Source organism: Oryzias latipes, chromosome 5 (genome assembly GCF_053564925.1).
Source record: "Oryzias latipes strain Hd-rR chromosome 5, Olatipes_Hd-rR_3.1".
NCBI classification, from domain to species: domain Eukaryota; kingdom Metazoa; phylum Chordata; class Actinopteri; order Beloniformes; family Adrianichthyidae; genus Oryzias; species Oryzias latipes.
Window position 1 is genome coordinate 9,431,202 of NC_136241.1, and position 23,664 is coordinate 9,454,865.

The 23,664-nt window shown below is 41.3% G+C and overlaps 2 protein-coding genes across 3 annotated transcripts in view; one reads left to right on the forward strand and one right to left on the reverse strand.

The window, feature by feature from the left end:
* mst1 (macrophage stimulating 1) overlaps positions 1 to 10,853 on the reverse strand; it is a 27,972-nt gene extending 17,119 nt beyond the window's left edge. The window contains exons 1-5 of the mRNA XM_004068619.5: positions 10,478 to 10,853; positions 7,579 to 7,723; positions 4,895 to 5,010; positions 4,693 to 4,807; positions 207 to 343 (exon numbers count right to left, since the gene is read on the reverse strand). Of these exons, the coding sequence (XP_004068667.1) occupies positions 207 to 343; positions 4,693 to 4,807; positions 4,895 to 5,010; positions 7,579 to 7,723; positions 10,478 to 10,526 (562 nt within the window). The 5' untranslated portion in view covers positions 10,527 to 10,853. The remainder of the gene's footprint in view (positions 1 to 206; positions 344 to 4,692; positions 4,808 to 4,894; positions 5,011 to 7,578; positions 7,724 to 10,477) is intronic.
* abhd14b (abhydrolase domain containing 14B) lies at positions 10,845 to 23,652 on the forward strand. Of its 2 annotated transcripts, none has more exons than XM_011474788.4 (4): positions 10,845 to 10,998; positions 12,331 to 12,545; positions 14,214 to 14,455; positions 22,665 to 23,652. In XM_011474788.4, exons 2-4 carry the CDS (start codon positions 12,332 to 12,334, stop codon positions 22,842 to 22,844), a joined length of 636 nt encoding a protein of 211 aa, XP_011473090.1. In that variant the 5' UTR covers positions 10,845 to 10,998; position 12,331; the 3' UTR covers positions 22,845 to 23,652. The 2 variants fall into 2 exon arrangements, with proteins under 2 accessions (XP_011473090.1, XP_078803166.1); XM_078947040.1 differs by having other exon boundaries at positions 10,901 to 10,997; positions 12,321 to 12,545.
* The last annotated feature ends 12 nt before the right edge of the window (positions 23,653 to 23,664 follow it).

Sequence of the window (23,664 nt, forward strand, 5' to 3'; positions counted from 1 at the left end):
GCTCGGTTTGCAACAAAATAAAAAATTTGATTCTCTTCTGTTTTTTTTATTTATACAAAAAAAAATCTACATTGGTTTTTTTAACTTAAAAAAGAAATCATATACAACTAATCCGAAATGTGTTTGTCTTATTTGATTAATAAAAAGTCCTCCTGACCTAACAATAACAGAAAAGTATCAGTATTTATTCCCCCCCCCCTTTCTACCATCTTTGCACTGAGGGATGTTGCAGGACTCGTAGCGCCGCTCCGGGTCGGTGGTGTAGCACCATGGACCGATATTATCCCCATCTGGATTCCTGCAGTAGTTGAGCTCCAGACCATTGGAGGCTGTGGGAGTCCACCTGAGACAAACAAAGGTGATATGACTGTGGCACATTGCTCCACGGGGTCTCACTATCCAACAAACTGCAGCTGTTACAAAATCACCTTACAATCAAACTAATTATTACTTTTATTGGCTGCTTTATTTTTCTTTATTAACACAGAATTCAAAAAATGTTATTTTGTTTAAAACACTGTAAACTATTTGACATTTTGAAAGATGTCAAACCTTGCTTTGAGTAATTTAAGACATTAAGACAAATTTGATATAATTTATTTTTGCTCTACAACTTTCCAAGTTTTTCTCCAAAATCAGCACAGATGAGATTTTTCTAGCTCATTAAGAGCTAGGATCTTGAAATAAGGAAATAATTATTTAAACGAGTCAAAATCTTTTTGATCCACACTTTTTGCTATAAATTAACTTCATTTATGGCATTTGTTGTCATTATTTTGGAAAAATTGATTTAGATGTGTATTCTAAGAACAAGTGCTAGTTTTAGATTATAGAGTAGAATGGATCACCACCAGTGTGTGAATGTGTGAGTGAATGTGTGTGTGACTGGCTGAATGGGTCTGTGACTGTAAAGCGCTTTGTCCTTGTAGGAAGAAAGGCGCTATATAAGTATACGCAATTTACCATTTATGCCATTAAAATAGAATAGAACTATTGATCCCAAATAGAGGAAATCACCTTGTTACAGTACCTATTAAAAACTGCAGATAGATAATAAATAACACTGAAATTACACTTGAAAAGATTTTTTATAATGGTATTAAGATGGTATTCTCATTTTGTTCACATTTTGTTCTAAAATGAGTAATTTTCACTTATTACAGTAGTCAAAATGAAAAACATTTAGGTACATACAAACTCAAGAAACACAAACCATTTTCTTTAAACTAGCCACAAATGATTATTGTTGGGCTGTAGAACATTCCTCCATCTATCTTCCTCCGCTTATCCAGGACCGGGTCGCGGGGGCAGCAGTCTAAGCAAGGACTACACTCTCCCGACCACTTCCTCCAGCCCCTCTGGGGGACCCCGAGGTGTTCCCAGGTCAACCAAGAGATATAGTCTCTCCAGCGTGTCCTGAGTCTTCCCCAGGGCCTCCGCCCTGTGGGACATGCCCGGAACACCTCCCCAGGGAGGCGTCCAGGAGGCATCCAGCATAGATGCCCGAGCCACCTTAACTGGCTCCTTTCAATGTGGAGGAGAAAAGGTTCTACTCCGAGGTGACCGAGCTTCTCCCCCTATCTCTAAGGGAGCGCCCAGCCCCCCTACGGAGGAAGCTCATTTTAGCCGCTTGTATTCAGGAACTTGTTCTTTCGGTCATGACCCAGAGCTCATGACCATAGGTGAGTGTTGGAACAAAGATCAACCGTTAAATTGAGAGCTTTGCTTTCTGGCTCACTTCTCTCTTCCCCACAACGGACCGATACAGCGACCGCATAACTATGGACACCGCTCCGATCCGCCTGTCAATCTCACGCTCTTGTCTTCCTTCACTCGTGAACAAAACCCCAAGATATTTAAACTTCTCCACCTGGGGCAGGGACACTCCACCCACCGAGAGATGGCAAACTACCTTCCTCCATTCGAGAACCATGGTGCTGTCTAAGGATGGGGATAGAAACCCCATGAAGCTTCCCTTGGGGTTCATGTAATTGTGCCGGAAAAATGAACCACCCATTCAGGGCTTTGAAACCGCCCAGAACAGCGGCATCTGTTGGTGGACTGGACGTATATCTAATGCTTCAACTAAGCTCCTTGTAACACTTCAATGTGGAAATGATGATGAAAAAATGTAAAACAAAACAATGTTGTTAATGATGATTAGAAAAAAACAACGTAAAACAACACCACATGTGACGTTTTCTGTGTTTTACAATCAAAATTGTAGAACTCTGGTCTTGAACTCATGACCACTGTCTGCAATGCCCACTGGCTGTTCCCCTGAGCTATCTACTAATATTACTTTGTCTTGACATTATAGATTTATTGAAGTATTTTTTTATACACAACGTTCATAGCGTATTGTTTTATTCATAGAAATCGAGTTGAAACGATCCTGAGCCACAGTACGTTTTTTACAAGGAGCCATGGTAAAGTGCAATGAACTGACGCTGATTCCAGTCTTGGGGTAACAATAAAGCCGGTCGGGAAACTTTCATATTTACAGAGAATAGCGCGCCCAACTGTTCAAAACACAAGTGACATCTGAACCGTGGTTCGACCAAACGATGCATTTGGTCAGCCCTGCAGGAATTGTGCTCAAACGTCATCAACCACGTGATCTGCGCTAATTGACATATGCCCCGAAACATTGTGCCGAACCACTTTGTTTCATGAAGGTGAAACACGCGCCGAAGCGTCGTGTCAAACGGGCCATCCCTAGTGCTGACCCTCATCCCAGCCGCTTCACACTCAGCCGCAAACCACCCCAATCCACGCTTGAGGTCCCGGCTCGATGAAGCCAACAGGACAACATCATCTGCAAAAAGCAGAGACGAAATCCTGTGGTCCCCAAACCAGACCCCCACCGGCCCCTGGCTGCGCCTAGAAATTCTGTCCATAAAAACTAGGAACAGAACTGGTGATAAAGGGCAGCCCTGTCGGAGTCCAACATGCACCGGAAACGGCTCTTGCTCTCAAAAGCCCTCAAAAGGCTCTCCGGATTCCATACTCCCAGAGCACCCTCCACAGCAGTGACGTGCAGTGAGGTTAATGGCTGATGAGGCACTGACGTCATCAGTCAGATTTACAAACATATGAAACATACTGAGTAACTTATTCACCATTTGATTGACAACAGTTAACGTGTTTTGTTTAAAATATCATTTCAACATGTTTTTTTTTCATATACAAACTGCAGCATAGAAAAAAGCACAAACGTTATTATCGTCTTACCTTTACTTGTAAATAAAGTCCATACGCCGCTCCTTCTGAAGAAAATGACTTGCCGCTTGCTATCACTTATTCTATTATTTTTAGCGTCATAATTTCAGGGCTCACCGGCGCCCCCTAACATGAGGCACGGGAACTTCTAGCCTCACCAAGCGGCTTTTTTGCCGGCGTTTAGCGCTCAGCACAAGAAAAACGTCCCTCACATACAGTTATTTATAAAAACAAACACTGTACATCATATACATCTGTTAAATTATGTAAACTCAGCTCATATATTACAAGTGATTGAACCGACATACAGAGAGACAGCAGTACCGTCTGACTGCATAGGTATTGCGCAATCCAAGGTGAGGCTCAGCGGGCTGGTGCCTCATCGCACGTCACTTCTTAGTATCTGAACGGCAAATGCGGAAATTCAGCGATTTTGAAAAGAAAAAACACCCTAAAATGGTACATTTAAATGGAAAATGACTGCAAAGCACAAATTACTGAACTTAAATATAATAATTGAATTTATTTTTCTCTTTTATTCCCATAATGACAGGTGAGGCACAGCCTCACCTGCCTCTCCTGACTGCACGTCACTGCGCCACAGGATACCACGGGGGACGCGGTCGAACGCCTTCTCCAAATCCACTGAACACTTATGGACTGGATGAGCGACCTCAACAACAATCCCTCCAGCACCCTAAAGAGAGTGCAGAGCCTGTCCACTGTTCCACGACCAGGACTAAAATGGCACTGTTGTTCCTGGATCTGAGGTTCGACTATCAGACAAACTCTCCTGTGCAGTACTTTCCCGGGGAGGCTGAGGAGTGAAATTCCCCGGTAGTTAGTTCACACCCAGCGGTCGCCCTTCTTAAAAAGGGGAACCACCACCCCTGTCTGCCAGTCCAGAGGTCCAGTAGAACATCAAATTTTTTACTAATTCTATCAAAAAATTTAGCTTATTTTTCCCTTTTTGTATGCTTTTGTGGTACTCTTTGGTTTTGATATTTTATTCCTTCAAAGTAAAAATGAAATGTTAAGACCATTTTATTTCTTTCTAATGTTTTATTATGGTTTTTTCCCTACTTTTAGGCTGCCTCTTTTCCCTTTTTGCAGGGTAATGGTTTGTGGAAGTATTTCCTTTGATTGATTTTCACAGTAAAATATTGTTGTTCTGTGATCCCTAACTCCATGAAGGCTTGTCAGCCCTGCAGGAATTGTGTTCTGACTCATCCCTTTAATTTATAATCACTCATGTTTCTTCCCCCATTTTGGTGCATCTTTTGTTGATGTTTTCAACTTAAATTTTTGCCTAAAAAAATGTCAATTACACTTTTTTTTTAAAAGCATGTCTTGTCAGCATTGTTGTTTTGAAGATGTAATGATCACTTTTCAAGATGAGTATTATATTCCAAGCCTGGCAAAGATGACAGAGATCAACTACACATTAAAAAAAAAGGATAAGTATCTTACCAGTGATCATGAGGAAACTTTGACCACCACTGCTGACAATTGAGTCCACTTTTTGTGGTGAAGACCTTCCCTCTGTAGTCTTCTCCTTTACCCACAATGCACTGTCGGACATAAACTGCAATCAAAATAAAGGGTTAAAAGAAGCAACCAGTCAAACCACAGAACTACTGATCTGCACAATGGCAGCTTGTGGGAGTCTTACCCTTTTTCTCGTAAAGGTCACAGTTGACATTCCTCTTGACTTCAGCATTTCTCCTATCAGCCACCCAGGGCAAATGTTTACAAGAGACAGTGGGACGAGTCTCATAGTTGAAAGCTCTACAATGAAGTAAAAAGCAGTTTTACAAGCTAGAAAAGGTTGATATGTTTGCTCAAGGATTAGCATCCACCTATAGTGGGAGTGCATGAACGGAGACAAATAATTACTGCCTTTTAGAGAAGCTTGGTTATTTATTTAGTCCTTTATTTATCTGACAGCACATTTTTTGATGTTTGAAGTTTTTAAATGATCTGCAACCTGCAAATACATCAAAATAAATGGTTAAATATTTATCATTGTCTTACTAGATTTTTGTTTCAAAAATGGCTTTATACTATCAAATTGCTATAAATCAATTATCAAGCTGATTCAAAAATCACCTCAAGCAGACCCAAGAGTCCCTCTGAATAATAGAGGCATTAGTCTTCTGAGTACCATGAATAAAGTGTTCTCTAGCATTCCACATTATTGGTTATCTGAATACCTAGAAATAAACAGAGTCCTTTCCTTTTCAAGGAAAATAAAGCGTGTATTGACCATATTTATGTTTTGTCCTTGGTGGTCAGAGCTAGACTGCAAGAAAGTAAAAATACATTTATTTGTTTTGTTGGTTTAAAAAAAGCCTTTAAGTTGATAAACGGAGATCTTCTAGAATTAAAATTATGTATGTATGGTATAAATGGTAAGTGTTATAAAACAATTAAAGCTCTGTACAAGGCTCCATTAGCATGTGTATAGGTGAACGACCTAAAAACAGGCTGGTTTCCAACACCATGTGCATTCAAACAAGGTGATGTTCTTTCACCTTGCTATCTATGTCAATGATTTAGCTCAAGAAATTAAGAAAACTAACGTAGGTATTGATATTAATTATTTGAACTGGAGCATTTTGCTTCATGCAGATGATATTGTTTTGATAGCTGATGAGGAAATACATTTACAAGGAATGTTAAATACAATGAATGACTGGTGCAACAAATGGAAACTCACTATCAACGTTGATAAACCCAAATAGTTCACCTTAGAGAGCCTTGTGTACATCAAAGTAATTTTCAATTTTATTTTGGTAAAACTAAACTTATGATACTTATAACTGAACTGAACTGAAACTGCTTTAAAAATCAAAATGACTTATTTGCTTACTTATTACCTTATTTGAAAATTAAGGACAATTTCTCTACTGAGCCATATGTTAGGTACAATTTAAATAGAGGACAAAGACTATCGAATTACATAAATGCCAAAAATTGAAAGGGCGTAAAGACAACTAAGCGGGGGTATTTAGAAACTGAGTGAGTGAACCTTAAAACCGTTTATTCCATAAAAGATCCTTATGTGCTCAACTCAGAGCAGGAGTGCTCCCCCTACAGGTGGAAGTCGGGCACGTTAAAGGCGTTGCAGAGGAGGAAACTCTGTGGTGGAGGATGAATTTTCTGTTTTATTGTCCTTTGTATGAAAAAAACAAACAGACATTGTTTGTATGAGGTAATAGAAAACAAATGTCCTGATTTGTTTTAGGTTATCTGAAGATAACATTTTACGTTGGCTTTTTGAAAACAAAATTTTCTGTTTGGCAACTTTTTTGGCAAATGCATGGACAATGAGAATGGACACCTTATATTCTGTTAGACTCTGTTTGGGTGCATTATTGTATATTTTTGTTTTACTGATGTGATGGGCATTTTCTGTCTTCTAGTCTCATATTCGGGCGGGGCACATGAGTGCATCAATCAAACTCAAACTACATACATTTTTAGAAGGTGGATAGATTTTTTTTTTTGTCAAAACCTTCAGATACGAGATTATCAAAAGCGAATTTTAACTAAAGTTATGTCCAAACCAACACACTGGATTTTGTCCACCATCTCTCCCTCCTAAATCAAAGCCAGCTCTAAACTGATATCTAAAAAAACTGTGTTTTTGAAATGTTTTGTGACATTTTCTGATGTTGGAGGACATTTAACACGGAAATTTAGCTTCATTTAAATTGCATTAATCGAGTATTTCTTTGTTCAAATTGTTGTAAATCAGGAACAGAAGAAAAAAACGCAGCTTGAAATAGAGCGTATCTGTTGGGTAAGCCGCAAGCTCCCTGCTTGGCGTGTACAGGAGTGTGTTGACTGTTGTGTGTGTGTGTGTGTGTGTGTGGGGGGGGGGGGGGGGTGATGTCCTTGCAAGTCCACATGCAACAGAAGAGACACGAACATGTGGTAGTGGTGCCTTGTGTTCCAGTTTTTGGGGATTTGTCACATAAACACACTACAATGGCTTTGCAAAGTACCGCCAAGTCTAAAGCATTCAAAAAAATGAATTTGTTGCTGATGTTTATGTTCAAACCTTTATTAGGACAAACAGAACGCCACACTACGATCTCTAAAACAGCTAGAATATAAATCAAATAGAGTAGGAAAGTAAAAAAAGATGAGATTTGTTTGAAAGAAAGAAAAAAATGGTGTGTGAACATCAGGGGGGAGGAATTTTCTAAATCAGGGGTGGGGGGGGCTCCTGAAGAGCAAGTGCAATGTGACCGGTGGATGAAGTTGTTTTTATCTTTCAGACTGGAAATAATGTGGTTGAATGATATTAAAGTTATGTGTCTCCATTCTGTGGCGTGACTGATGCTGTACCTGCAGTCCAGTGATTGTGAGCAGCGGCTCGCACACTCCTCCAGGTTCAGATTTGGTAACATCTGCACTAAATTGGAGTTCCAGGAGGTCGGGACGAGTTCTCTGCCTTCAGATCGCTGGAAGTCGTTGAGAGGACTTCGGTAAGCTGCAACACAACCACAAACAAAATGCAAACATGCAGACTTTGAGGAGCAGATTACTGCCAGCAGATTACTGCCAGTTTAGCCCTGATCTCCTCTGGACTGCCGGGCATCAGATCTGGAGTAACTACAGATCAGTACAGTCGTGGCCAAAAGTTTAGAGAATGACATTTATATTGGAAATTGGAAAAGTTGCTGCTTAAGTTTTTATAATAATTTTTATATACTCCAGAATGTTATGAAGAGTGATCAGATGAATAATGTAATCCCAAAAAACTTTCCACTGCATTTCATTGCTGTCATTACAGGACCTGCTGAGATCATTTCAGTAATCGTCTTGTAAACTCAGGTGAGAATGTTGATGAGCACAATGCTGCAGATCATGTCAGGCTGATTGGGTTAGAATGGCAGACTTGACGTGTTAAAAGGAGGGTGATGCTCGGGTGGGGCCCGGCGTTGGGCCCTCCTGGCGCTGCGGGGGATGTGCTCTCCTGGTTGGGCTGGGGCGGCACTCTCTTTTCCCCCATGCCTCCCTGCTCTCTGGCTCTGGGGGCCTCGTGGCGGTCCTGCTGGCCCAGGCCTGGGTGGCGGACGTGGTCACCCGGGGGGCGGTTGTTCTCTGCCTGCTGCCACGTGGCGTTGGGGGCTTCTGGCTGCCGCGGCTGCTGCGGCGAGGGTCTTGGTGTGGGGGTGGCTGGTCACTCCCCCTCCTTTTTTTTCACATTCCATCATCCATTTTAGAAGAACATTAACACTCAACTGAGCACAGGTGTTAGCTCACCTTTGCACAAACAGTTTGCGTGATTGAATGAAATATCTCACAATAGTTGGCTAGTAGGCATAAGTATGCGTGTGTGAACACTATTTGTATTGTGTACATGTTGACATGTGGACATTTTTGCAGTTAACGGGTGTGTTTATAACATTTGAGTGTGTGTGTGGACAGGCCCCGCCCCTTTGAGATTTGTATTCTATCTGAACTTTACCGTAATGATAAACATCTTGTTGCTTTATGCTGCTTCATGGTTTTACCCCCCTCCCCTCCTATGATCACCCTCCTATCCCTCTCTCTCTAACATCCCTCTCCCTTCTTCCCTTCTTTCCTTTTGCGTCCGTTCCAACACAAAAGAATTTCAAAAACAATTAAAATGAATAAAGTTTGGCCTCGATTACAAAAGGGGTTTATTCAGACATACCTTCGGTTTGTCTGAAGATTAATAACCCCTGTTGTTAAAGTAAAATATGTCAAACACAAGAGGCCCTCAGCTCTCATCTGTATGCCCAGCTGTTGGACAGGACAAGTTTAAAAAAAAAAAAAAAAGGAGGGTGATGCTTGAAATCCTTGATCTTCCATCGTTAACCACAGTAATCTATAAAGAAACGCCTGCAGCCATCATTGCGTTTCATAAAAATGGCTTCACAGGGAAGAACATTGTGGCGACGATGATTGCGCCTAAAATAACAATTTATAGGATCATCAAGAACTTCAAGGAAAGAGGTTCAGTTAAGTATGCTTCAGGCCATCCAAGAAAGTCCAGGATCGTCTCCTGTGGGATCAGAGTGCCACCAGTGCAGAGCTTGCTCAGGAATGTTAGCAGGTGGGCGTGAATGCATCTGCACGCAGAGCGAGACGATAGCCTGGTGTCAAGAAGGGCAGCAAAGAAGCCACTTCTTTCCAAAAAAAAAAAGACATCAGGGACGGGTTCATTTTCTGCAAAAAGTCTGGCAAATGGACTGCTGACGACTGGGGATTCTCCAATGAAGTTTCTTTCTGATTATTTGGGGCATCTGGAAAAAGGCTTGTCCGGAGAAGAAAAGGTGAGTGCTACCATCAGCCCTGTGTCGTGCCAACAGTAAAGTATCCCAAGACTGTTCATGTGTGGGGTTGTTTCTCATCCAAAGGAGTGGGCTCACTCACAATTTTGCACAAAAACACAGCCATGAATATAGAATGGCACCAAAACAGCAACTTTTTCCAACAACAGTTTGGTGACGAACAGTGCATTTTCCAGCACGATGGAGAACCGTGCCATAAGGCAAAAGTGAGAACTAAGTGGCCCGGGGTCCAAAACCTTGACATTTTGGGTCCATGGCCCGGAAACTCCCCAGATTTTAATCCCATTGAGAACTTGTGGTCAATCCTCAAGAGGCGGGCAGACAAACCAAAACCCACTCCAAGAAGTGATTATGAAAGAATGGGTTACTATCAGTCAGGATTTGGCTCAGAAGTTGATTAAGAGAATGCCCAGTCAAATTGCAGAGATCCTGAAAAAGAAGTTCCAACACTGCAAATACTGACTCTGTGCATAAATGCCGTATATTTGTTGATAAAAGCCTTTGAAAAAGTATGAAGTGCTTGTAAATATATTTCAGAAATCCCAAAAAGCACTGAAATAAAGATCTAAAAACAGTTTAGCAGAAAACTTTGTGAAAATAATATTTGTGTCATTTCTCAAAACTTTGGGCTATGACTGTACATAAGACCTTTGGACCAAAATGCTGCTGGAAAGAGGAGAGAACTTCAAACAAAAGCACGTGCATTAACTAAAGCAGGCCTGGAAATTTAATTGTATTATTATTTTATCATTATTCATTTTAGGAGTATTATAAGGAAATAAGACACGATTCTGTGGTGAAGAAAGAAAACCAGTCCAACTTTTTTACCAGAGTTAAAAAAAAAATCAAAACTGTTGAACTATTTTAAACATCAATAAAAACAATATGAATTGAAATAGAAACAAATAAATTCAGGATCCTACCAGTAACCACTCCAGCAGTCAGGAGAATACATCCCAAAAACAGTGTCATTCTTGTCGTTGTGAACAACTTATTGATACTTGATGATGATGAGATTGATTTGTTCTTGAAGTTCTGTAGTCCTACTTCTGTGCTGTATGGCTGGTGTAGTGAAGAATCAAACAAAACAAAATATCCTCAAACACTTTCCTAAAAAAATCCAAATGTGGAAAATCCAAAGCAATGCACGACCACCTACACGCGAACAGCAAGTCCTTATCCAAACAGAGGCTAGAATCTCCTAAAACACAATCAATAAAGCCATCAATAATTGATGAGAGGCGGCACGCGGGCTCACGCGGCCAAATGATAAGAACTGCGCTTCCTCTGGCAGACGCTAGAGGGCAGTAGAATAATTTACTTTTATTTTTCTGTACTTGTGTTTTCCGGGAGTTAAATTGAAACCAAACAGCGCAGGAGTCTGAGAGCTCAGCCGCCGAAACCACCGACGTTTGTGTTCCGACGGCGCTCCTGCAGCAGTGAGGTAACAAACACAAACAAACAAACATGGAGGAAGAAGCGGACTGAGGGGAGCTGAGTTTGGGATCCACCAGCAATGATCTAATGTGGACTTTGACCACCAGACTGTTCCGAACCGGTTATAGCGACTCTACAAAAGTATCGAGCGAAGGTTTAAAGGACAAAATGAGACAAAAACACGCAAAACAAATAAAAACTGTTTATATGTAACACGGGCTTTGTTGTCATCCGAGGAATATGAATCAGCAGTTTTTTACATTTTAAAAAGCATAGATTTATGTCGTCAATTATTTATATTATTATAGCTAAACTTGTTTGAGGAAAGTAATGAATTTTTGGAGTCGTTTTTGTCTAACTAGTTTGCTTTATTAGTTTCTTTTAACAGATATTTCGTTAAAATGTTACTATAAGTTTGTGTATTTTATTTTGAAAGGGTTTTATTATTATTATTATTACCTTTTATTTATTAGTTTTTAACAGTCATTTCCTCAAGTTGAACATCTTTGCAGCTTAAATTGTCTTTGGGTGAAATTTTTTCTCAATTATCCATTTCTTTTTCTGATCGAGAAATATTTGTGATACCATTTCTTAAATTTCTCTTTTTATTAATCCCATTGCAATAATTGGGAATAGTTGTGTCCATAAAACAGGAATCCACAACCTTAAACACTAAAACAGCCTTTGGCTCCAGTTTCTTTCCGATCAAAACCCAGTGAGAGTCACAAAGTCCCACTTTACACTTGAGAAAAGTACAATTTATTAGGTTTTTGTGGTCATTAAGTCATTATTTACACAATTTGTCTTTTAGTTATTTATATTAATTGCAATTTAGCAGTCTTCTACATGTCTAAATAAACCAATTTATTTTTTTTCTACTTAGGACAGCAGCACATACACGTTTCTTTCAAAATCTATCTATTTATACAAACGTATCATTTATTTAAAGCCTTAGCATTTATTCTTAAAAGCCAAATGGAGGGACAACAGCTGCACGTGGCTCCGTAGACAAAAAGAAAATACTGGGAAATTCCACCTATAAAACAGTGTCCAAACTTAAAAAATAAAAAAAAATAAAACACACAGAACAATTTTACTATACATGAACTTGTCAAAATAATATTTATTTTTATTAATATTATATTATATATTTTATTTTGATATTGCAGTCTCGAAAAGAAGAAAAAGTGTAATTACACCCCTCCCCCATATATAACTTAGAAAAGGCCAAACTCTCAGGTGGCTGTAACAACATGACGTGGTTCATAAATAATGTGCAGCTCAGAAGTGAAGGGGGTCTTGTTGTACTGACTCATTTGTCCTGTTTTTGCTTCTTCAGGATGGCAGCGGTTAAAATGACGGAGGGCAGCCTGCTGCTGGAGTCCTGCAGCGCACCTCTGTTCTACAGGAAAAGCCAACCTTCCTCCGGAGACGCCAGGATGTTCGTTCTGCTTCTTCACGGCATCCGGTTCTCCTCGGAAAACTGGCTCAGCATCGGCACCCTGGAGACTTTGGCCAAAGCAGGCTGCTGCGCCGTGGCTATCGACCTGCCAGGTGGGTCCTTTTGAATCAAGGCCAATGTTATTTTAATTGGACTACACTTCTAAAAAAATTCCCTCAGTGTTCTTTTAAAATTTCTCAGTTGTAGAACTTCCGGGGATTTGCTATGGAATCACAAAAAATGTTTCTTTTTAGGAAGTGAGGAGACAAGGCAAAGATTACATTCAAAAACGTACATGGATCCGCTTTAGTTTAGGTTTAACTGACAGTTCCAAAGGGTTTAAGTACACTGACCAAAAATATAAACGCAACACTTTTGTTATTGCTCCCATTTTTTATGGGATGAACTCAAAGATGTGAAACATTTTCCACATACACAAAATAACCAGTTCTCTGAAATATTGTTCACAAATCTGTCTAAATCTGTGATAGTGAGCACTTCTCCTTTGCCAAGACAATCCATCCCACCTCACAGGTGTGCCATATCAAGATGCTGATTAGACAGCATGATTATTGCACAGGTGTGCCTTAGACTGGCCACAAGAAAAAGCCACTCTGAAATCCTCAGTTTTGTTTTATTGAGGGGGTCAGGGGGACCCAGAAAACCAGTCAGTATCTGGTGTATCTAGTCTGCCTGTGTAATGTTGGTCCACTCTTCTTCAATGGCTGTGCGAAGTTGCTGGATATTGGCAGGAACTGGAACACGCTGTCGTATACGCCGATCCAGAGCATCCCAAACATGCTCAATGGGTGACATGTCCAGTGAGTATGCTGGCCATTCAAGAACTGGGATGTTTTCAGCTTCCAAGAATTGTGTACAGATCCTTGAAACATGGGGCCGTGCATTATCATGCTGCAACATGAGGTGATGTTGTTGTGGGATGTACGGCACAACAATGGGCCCCAGGATCTCATCACGGGATCTCTGTGCATTCAAAATGCAATGCAATAAAATGCACATGTGTTCTTCGCCCATAACAGATGCCTGCCCACACCATAACCCCACGACCACAATAGACAACCTGATCAACTCTATGCAAAGGAGATGTGTCGCACTTAATGAGGCAAATGGTGGTCACACCAGATACTAACTGGTTGTCTGAGTCCCCTGACCCCCTCAATAAAACAAAAGTGAAGATTTCAGAGTGGCCTTTTCTTGTGGCCAGTCTAAGGCACACCTGTGCAATAATCATGCTGTCTCAACAGCATCTTGATATGGCACACCTGTGAGGTGGGATGGATTGTCTTGGCAAAGGAGAAGTGCTCACTATCACAGATTTAGACAGATTTGTGAACAATATTTCAGAGAACTGGTTATTTTGTGTATGTGGAAAATGTTTCACATCTTTGAGTTCATCCCATAAAAAATGGGAGCAATAACAAAAGTGTTGCGTTTATATTTTTGCTCAGTGTAGTAGTAGTAGTATTCTACCTGAATCAAATCTGAAAAAGTCAAATCTTGCTTTTTTAAGGCTGTCATTAAGGAAAATATTAGTTGTTTTTTGCTGTAATATTTATCCCTGCAGTGTTTACTTTCTTTGTTACAAAAGAAACTGTTGGGTGTCCAATAAGCCTCCATGAGTTAATAGAATCCCTGCAAGCTTGAGGACACAAAAGGCCAAAACAACATTTTCATCCCAGAATCAGTGAATAAAGTGAATCCTAACAGATTACTTAGATCTCCAGCTCTGATGTTTATGTTTCCTGTTCCTCTGTCCATAGAACTGGGTCGATCAAAGTCAGCCAAAGCCCCTGCAGCAGTGGGAGAGCTGGCTCCTGCAGGTTTTCTTAAGGAGGTGTGTGACAAGCTGAACCTGGTCCCAGTGGTGGTGATCAGTCCATCCCTCAGTGGGATGTATTCCCTCCCTTTTCTTCTGGAATACCAGGCTCTGGTTCGAGCTTATATCCCCATCGCTCCCATTTGCACTGAGAAATTCACGGTAGAGCAGTACCAAAGTGTGAAGGTATGTGTGTGCTTCTCTTCTTTCACAGTTTCTCAACTTTTTTATTTGTTCTTTTTCCTCTTCTTCTGTTTATTCCATCAAAGTTTTCAGGGTTTTTGTAATGTTACCATCAGTGGTGTAGCTGGAAAATGTGTGCATCTAAAATGGAAACATGCACACATTTTCTGGGTTTTTAAAGCAGCACTGTACCTAAAGCTACATACACACTGGGCACGTGTGGGGCGTTCAAGAACGCGCTGAGCGGTGGTTTTTGGACGTGCGTTTAGTATATGGTGTTCATACTGCAGGGACTGTTGCTACTCGATACTAATGCATATACTCACAGCTGTAAGAGGCCTGGTGTGAAATGTCAAAGCGATGCAAGTCTCGTGAATCTTGCTTTAGGCTTTTTCTTGCACAGCTCTATTCCAATATATGAAAGACTTCCGGTTCCGGGTTACACAGCAGGACGCGTGGTGTGCCTCTCTGCGAAAACAACTATCTTCAAATTACTTAAAAAGTTGATTTTCTCCAAAAAAGAGAGCTGACCATGCCCCTGTCTGATAAAAGCTAGGAACTGGATATTGATAAATCATGTAATAAAATGGTTATAGTATAACGGGGTGGGATTATATAAGTTCGCTTCCTTCCACTCCCTTTCAAGCAACATTTATTAATATGTCTAATTATCCTAAGTTTGATTAGTTACTGTATGAATGTATAACTGATGTTTATATTGCTGTTGTGTATTATTTCTACTTAATTGCTTGAAATAAAACATTTCAAATCAAAAAATCAAAATATAATTTTGTCTGAGCTCAGACTGCAATTATAAGTTTCTCCTCTACGATTGATTTTTAAATGGTTGGCACTTCCGTGAATGAAAAAGGACGTCATTCATAAGTCATTACCAAGTCCCTGATTGGTCAAAGTTCAACTTGGCTTCAACTATGCCTGCACAATATACAGCAAATTTAGCGTTATCGCAATATCCAGCTCTGCAATATCCATATCGCAAAGGACGGCAAAAATCGCAATAAATCGTAAACCTTAAATATGTAAAAAAAATCTTATGGCAGCTTGAGGCATTTAACGAATCAAATAAATCCCTTTATGCATCTAACCAATCGGATGGACGCCTTCACGTTGTTGACCAATCAGGTGGAGGCCTATTATGTTAGATGTTTGCCACCTATGTCGATGAGGGTCATTTGGAGTATAATTTTTAAATCGTTGCAATGAAATCAGAATGATGTTTTTGGTTATTTTGCTACCTGTTTATATACAACAAATTATATCGTTATCGCAATATTAAGCTCTAATATCGCATATCGCAAGTTTTCCTCATATCGTGCAGCCCTACATTCAACACGTTTAATGGTCTCTTTTTTTGTACGTAGAGCCTGAAAATGGTTACATAATGTACACTTAGACACTCTGTCTTCAATGTGTTTGGACATGTTTGGCATATATAGAATGTCTTTGGCATTTTATATTGCCCATAAAGAAACGTTGACCATGTCTGATGACCACGTCAATTGGCGTAGTGGACGACAGAGAAACTACTTTGAGCCACCTAGTGATCCGTTCCACAATGGTTAACAAGTGTGTGAAACCCTTTGAGGGAGGCAATGGACCAACCACATCTACGTGCACATGGTCAAAACGCTTGGCAGGGATCTGGAAAGTTTTGTCTGCCGGTGAACTTTGGCACACTGACTTGAAGCGCAAGACGCGGCCCATCCCTTAACCTCTTTACGCAACCCAGGCCACACAAAACGGAAACTAACCAGCCAAAGCAGAAAAATCTGTGCCAAAATGCTCAGGGGGGACGAACACATGCGAGAGGCAGTCAGCAGCGATATTGGACTTTACGGCTACATGACGTATATCAGTCGTAAACTGGTAGATGGCTGCCAGGTGGCGCTGTTGACACGGAGACCAAGATTCACTCACCTTGGCCATGGCAAACGTAAGTGGTTTATGATCCACATAGCCAGTGAGAGAACGTCCTTCAAGCAGAAAACAGAAATGTTGAGTTGCCAAATAGAGAGAAGGCAACTCGTGGTCAAAAATACTGTACTTGTGTTACAGACTCTGCAACTTGTGGCTAAGAAATGTTAGAGTCTGCCAAGTGTCCGCCACTTGCTGCTCCACAACAGTACCAACCGGTATGTCTGAATCAGTGTGATTTCAGCCTCTGGGCCTGGGTGCATGAGGAGAGCAACCTTAGCTCTGTCAAACGCAGCGAGGCGGTCTGATATCCAATCCACAGGGTCTGCGGCTGTAACAGGTGGGCAGCCCGGAGAATGAACCTGTTGTAAAAGTTCACCATCCCCAAAAGTCCTGCAGAGACTTGACCAAAGTCCAGGACAGGAGAAATTTGCCATGGCCTGGACTTTGTTGGGCAGCAGAACCGCATCGTGCACCGAAATTCGATGACCCAAAAAATCAATGGATGGTAAATTGAACTGGCATTTGGCCGGGTTGAAGATCAAACCATGGGTTTCCAAACGTTGCACAAGATGCTCTTCAGGGGAGGGGCTGGCCACCTGAATGTCGTCTAGATAGACGAACATTTACTCAAGATAGCGTAGCACCGATTCCATCAACCTTTGAAAAGTCTGGGCTGCCCCTTTAAGAATAAAAGGCATGCGCAGAAACTCGAAAAGTCCAAAAGGAGTGATCACTGCAGTCTTAGGCACGTCTTTGGCCTGCACTGGTGCCTGATGGTAACTGCGCACCAGGTCCACTTTAGAAAAAATTGAGGTACCCCACAAACAAACTGAGAAATCCTAAATGTGAGAAATAGAATAACGTTCATGTGTTGTGGCGTTGTTCAGACGGCGAAAATCCCTGCATGGGCGCCATGAACCATCTGCCTTGGGCACCATGTGGAGGGGCGCAGCCCAGGGGCTGTTAGAGTGCCTGACGTTACCCAGTCTCTCTATGGGCACAAACTCCTCTTTAGCGATCGCCAGTTTTGCTGCATCGTCGTACCTGAGCAAAAAAAAGTGGGGATGAAATGCTTCATTCGTGCTTATCTACAGTGGAGGAAAAAGCATGGGTGGTCCCATCAATTAGTCTGCGGTTAGCCATACCTACTAAGAACCCATGTGCGCATGAAAAACATTTTGGTTTCATCTGATCATAGGACATTCTCCCAGTCCTCTTCTGGATCATCCAAATGCTCTCTAACAAACTTCAGACGGGCCGGCACATGTACTGGCTTTAGCAGGGGGGACACGTCTGGCACTGCAGGATTTGAGTCCCTGGCGGCGTAGTGTGTTACTGATGGTAGCCTTTGTTACTTTGGTCCCAGCTTTCTGGAGTTCATTTACTAGGTCCCCTTGTGAATGAACTAATTATTGACCAGCCTGGTGCAGGCCAATAATTTTGTTTTTGGTGTCCTTAGATAGCTCTTTGGTCTTTGCCATTGGGGAGTTTGGAGTGTGACCTTTTGAGGTTGTGGAGAGGCATCTTTTATGCAGATAACCAGTTCAAACAGGTGTCATTAATACAGATAACAAGTGGAGGATAGAGGATCCTCTTAGAAGTTACAGGTTTGTGAGAGACAGAAATCTTCCTTGTTCCTAGGTGACCAAATACTTTCCACCATAGTTTGCAAATATAATGCCGAACGTTAGCCGTAGAAACCTGTAACATTCCATGGGTGTGTAAAATGCGCAGAGCCTTGTGCTTTCTTCATCCAACTTGATTTGCCAAAATCCATGATTAGCGTCAAGCACAGAGAAGTATTTGGCGTTTGGCATACGAGACAAAACCTCTTCCACAGTGAGCGATGGATAATATTTTCATTTTATCGCTCGGTTCAAGTCTTTTGGGTGTAACAACAGTGACCATATTGTTGACCCACTCTGTTGTTTCTGTGTGCCTTGTAATAACTCCCATTTTTCCATTCTCTACAGTTCGTGTACAACTCAGGGCTACAGGAATCCTTCTGTGTGCATGTATGACTGGAGAGACTGCGTGGTCTATTTGGATGTGATGCTAGCCTGGCAAACAACCAAGAACATCAAAAAAATCCTAGTGTTTGAGAATATCTTTCTCTCTTCCAACAGATGAACTAAGTCTAGTTTCAAACATGTAACATCTCGAGAATATAACACTTACATCTTCCTGAGTGATTTCAAACTCAATCTTGTGCTTTTTTTCCACTTTGTACAAACAGATCAATAGTTTCTTACCTAATGCTGCCACCTTGTGAACAAAACAGGGGACTAGTTACCACTTCAAGTTTAGTGAGTTTCCACAGGCATTACATTACGATCTGCTCCTGTGTCAAGCATACATGTCACCTCCTTGTTGTTTATCTTGAAGTTTCTGTCCAAATCTCAGTCTCTGTATCTCCAGAATCCATCATAGCAATGACTTTTTTTTCTTACTAATTCCAGAAATATGTCATTTTCACTTTTTTTCAGCTCTATTGTGTGCACTTTCTTTCCCTGCTGTTTTCTTTGGACTTGAGATCTACACATCTTAGCAAAAATAATTATTTTTCTTTCAAAGGTTGCATGTTTGTCCAAATGCTGGACATATTTTAACTGCATGCTTAAATCCACATCTGTTAGTTTATTTCTTTGATCTCTGTTTTCACTGGTTTAAATGTTCCTTTGTTTTCTTTTACTTGGTTCGTCATTATTGCACTGACACGACAAATTTAATGGCCTTTTCTAGAGTCAGATCTGCTTCTGTGAGTAATCTGCCTCTCACGTGGTCATTCGTAATGCTGCGCACAATTCTGTCACTTACCCGGGAATCGTGTAAATCTGTAAAAAAATTCAGTCCTTGGCTTTTTTTCTTAAAACTGACATATCCTTCAATGGTTTCTGCCTGCTTCTGTGCTCTTGTGAAGGATGTGCCGTATGTAAGTTGCGTTTTTCTTGGTTCAGCACTGTTTCAAACTTCTTTTTCAGCACTGCGATTTTGTCTTTCTCATCGTCCCCCAAATTCAAAAGTACTGTATATACTTTTACCATTTCGTCTCCTGGGACATGAAGAAAAGTTGCACATTGCACCTTCTCCGACTTTTCTGCATTGCTGCCGGCTGTACAGAAGAACTCAAATCGCTGACTCCAGTTTCTCCAGTTTTCCGCTAAGTTTCCTGGCAAACTCAGATTTCGGTGGTGGTTGAAACTGCAGCATTTCCTCTTCTTTCAGATCTCTTTTCTTCTGACGCTATGTAATATCGATGAGTCAGGACGACCGACTTAGTTTGAACAGGCTTTAATGGGGCTAGACCAAATGCACACAATATTTATTAGCTTCACGTTATTGCTACACAAACCCATCACTTCCTTAGTCCAGATATCGCGTGATTGAACACCTCGCATATATCACACAAGCTAAATACTCTGCCCTCAACTGATTGCAATAATGCATGTTTCTTATGAATTCAGCACCAAAAAAAGCAAACCCAAAAATTTGAATGGTTTAGAATAGATTGCCATTAAGCATTACAAAGAAGCAATCTCCAAAAAACAAAATACCTTAATATTATTGTTGACTTTAGCTTTATGCATAAAACCTCCAACTACCAGTGCAAACATGTTCTGGTTGTGCCAAATACTGTACTGTTGATTATTTTTGGTTATTACTGTATTTTTCACACCATAAGGTGCACTGAATAATGTGGCTCACCTACATTCAATGGACTATTTTCAAACTTAAGTCAAATTTAAGGCACACCGAACTATAAGGCTACATTCACACTGCAGGGTTTAATGCTCAATTCTGATTTTTTTTTTGAAAATATTCGATTTTTTTTTTTTTTTTTTTTTTTTTTGCAAGGCCGTTCACATTTCTAATTAAATGCTAACTTTTGTAATCTCCTGTGTGACCGTGAAATGACCCAGAAGTGACCTGCATCTGCAAAAGAGTACTCAACGGTGAACGACGTCACTTGTTGTTTGCGGAAGTGGCTAACGTTAACAATGGATGTCAACAACAGTGTTGTCAACAGCGGAGCTCCTTTTGCATTTTTAAATGTATTTTCACAAAGGAGCCAGCACAATAACAATCTTCTCATTTTAAAATGGCATTGGAGCCAGGATCGTCTGTACACACTGTTGTGGAATGGGGATGTGTATGTGCTGGGGCCGCGCGTGTGTGGGTAAGAGAGAGGAGAACGTGCGTGCAGCGCAGGAGGGAGTGAGAGGGGCAGTGGGGGCGCGCATTCATGTTGTGTGTCACGGAGGAAGGAGAACGATAATAAAGGAAGGCTTCCCCCAGATAAACTGCTATTGACTCTTTATGAACACGCTCTGGAGAATCTGTGGGTTCGAACGGGGAAGTGAACCCTGAAGGAGGATCCGCCTTCGGCCCTGGAGAGGGTCTCCCCCGCGCTTCTGACCATGGTTGGAAAGGAAAAAAATTCATCAAGGGAAAGGTTCAACACCACACTCGGCCATTTCGCTGGAAATTCTTACTAAAACCGCCCGGTTGCTATAAGAGCCCTCGAGTTTGGCCTGAATAGAGCTGTCACCCCAAATAATAATCAAATCGGTGACCTCACTTCCCTTCCACTGACTGGTCTCTGCAGCATCGTCCACCATGTTTGTTGTTAATGTTCTCGTTCCCGCCTACTTCAACGCAGAATTATGACGTTTGTAGCGTATTAATGACGTACAGGTCAGATACATGTGGCCTGGCCGTTCAGACGGAGGTCGCATTTCAAAAGATTGGATACGTAACGGATTCAGGACCACATACCCAAGTGGCCTGGGTCACATTTGAAAAGATCGGATCTGTGTCGTTCAGACTGTCATGACAAGATCAGATATACAGTACACAATGGGGCAAAAAAGTATTTAGTTAGCCACCAATTGTGCAAACTCTCTCACTAAAAAGTTAAGAGAGAGCTGTCATTTTTAACATAGGTATACCTCAAGAGACAAAATGAGAAAAAAATCCAGAAAGTCACATTGTCTGATTTTTAAAGAATTCATTTGGTCTCCTACAAACAAGCAAAATTTCTGGCTCTCACAGACCTGTAACTTCTCCTGTAAGATGATCCTCTTTGTCCTCCACTTGTTACCTGTAGTAATGGCACATGGTTGGACTGGTTATCTATATAAAAGACACGTTGGGGGGCTTTGAGGTGGTCCTGCTAGCCCCGGTCTGGGTGTCTGGCTGGACTGCCCGGCGGGCAGATTCCCTCAATCTGTTACACCATGCAGGTGTCCACCATAATTTACAAATAAATTATTTAAAAATCAGACAATCTATAGCACTTTTCTACCTTCCTCGAAGGCCCAAAGCGCTTTACAGTCACAGTCCCATTCACACACTGGTGGCGGCTCTGCTGCCGAACACTGGCGCCAACCTCCCACCAGAGGCAAGGTGGGACCCAGTGTCTTGCCCAAGGACACATGGGCGAGCAAGGCGAGAATCGAATCTGCAATCTTCCGATCAGAGGTCGACCGGCCTTCCACTGCCCCACAGCACTGTTTTTTTCTAATTTTGTCTCTCATGGTTGAGGTATGCCTATGATAAAAATTACATGCAGAATGACAGAACACTGCTCGACTCAAAAAAATCAAGTGGCTGCAGAATAGATCTCTTATATTGTAGGAGTTCACTCAAGTCCTTGTGCTGCTCTGCTTCTGAAAAAAGTGAAATTATAGTTGTTCTTTCAGAAGAAATGACTTGCACATGCAAAGCGTAGGGTCCTTTTTGTGAAACGGCATTTTAAAAAAGGGAAAAGCTGCTGGAATCCCTTCAAAAGGCTAAAAAATTACTGTCATCAATATATTTTAAAACAAAAGGTTATTTTGTAAAATGTTTCACAGGAAAAAAAGATCATGACCCCAATAATTCTAGTGGAAAGATCTGTCACAGAGGTGTCCCACCTCACAGCAAACACAAAGACGACAGACAGTTGGGGAAAAGGGAGCCGGACAGATTTTTTTCACAAAAGACTGATAATTACAGCATTAAACGAGTAACTTTTGAAAAAATTTGGGCAGATGGTGAAACATTAATCATGCGAAAATAATTTAAAGTGATTTCCTCAAAAGGTGCTATTGTAGTTTTTTAATGGGGTTTTCTGCATTGTTACTGTGTTGATTGTGTTATGTTTTATTGTCACTTTGCACCAGCAGGAGGCCTCATTTAGAAAATCTGTGACATCTGAAGCATACTTGAAATTCCAGTCTATATATTTGTGATATGACAATAGAAATCACATTTCTTTCCTTCATGTGTCCAGGTTCCAACGCTGATTGTTTATGGGGATCAGGACACTCAGCTTGGGGAGGTCTCGCGCCGTAATCTGATGAATCTGGCCGACCACAATGTGGTGGTGATGAAGGGAGCAGGTCATCCTTGTTACCTGGACGACCCAGACACTTGGCACAAAGCACTGACAGATTATCTTAACAGGCTCTAAAGCTTTTTACATATCTCCATTAATGTATAAAAGATGATAGAATCACGTTTATTTTTTTTCCAGTAAATAGCTGCGTTTACATGGGCAAAAGCAATCGGAAAGAATGCCTGATCGGAAGAAAATGCGTCATGTAAACACGCCGTTCGGAATAGTCTGCTCCGATCAGACTCGTACGGATCAAAATTTTTTTCTGATCGAGATAGGTGGGTTATGCCGATTGTTGATCCGATCGTGTTGCATGTAAACAGTTCATTCCGATCGTGTGTCACTACTGCTCTGGTTTAACGTCATGCATAGACGGTTTTTGCTCCAGAGAAAGCTTTGGAGCTTAAACAGGACCGACCCGCTCCTCTGCGGAGGCCCGGTGAGAAGCGCTGCTGCCCTCGCCCCACTGGCTCTCCGCCTCTCCCCTCTCTTACACCCCTCACGAGGGGGGTGTCGGGGAGGAGCGCTTCGTGCCCCTTGACGTCTGGACCCTGCGCGGTCCTGGCTTGGGTGCCGGTGGACCGAGCGAACCGTGTCTCTGAGCAGAGCAGCTGGATTAATAACTTTGTGTTTGAGGGGAGGAGGATGCTTTGTTACATGTGTGTTTTGTTGTTTTGTTACGTGTGGGAGAATTCGGACTGCGATCCGTCCCGCCGCTCTGGGTTAGCGGCTGCAGGACTCAGGAGAACCATGTGTCCGAGCAGAGCCTTATGCTGAAATATGCTGTTATTTTGTATGTCAATTGTTGTTTGTAAGCATAAAGTGTATTTTCACATTTGAAGAACAAAATAAAATAATTAATATATATATATATATATATATATATTTGGTTGTT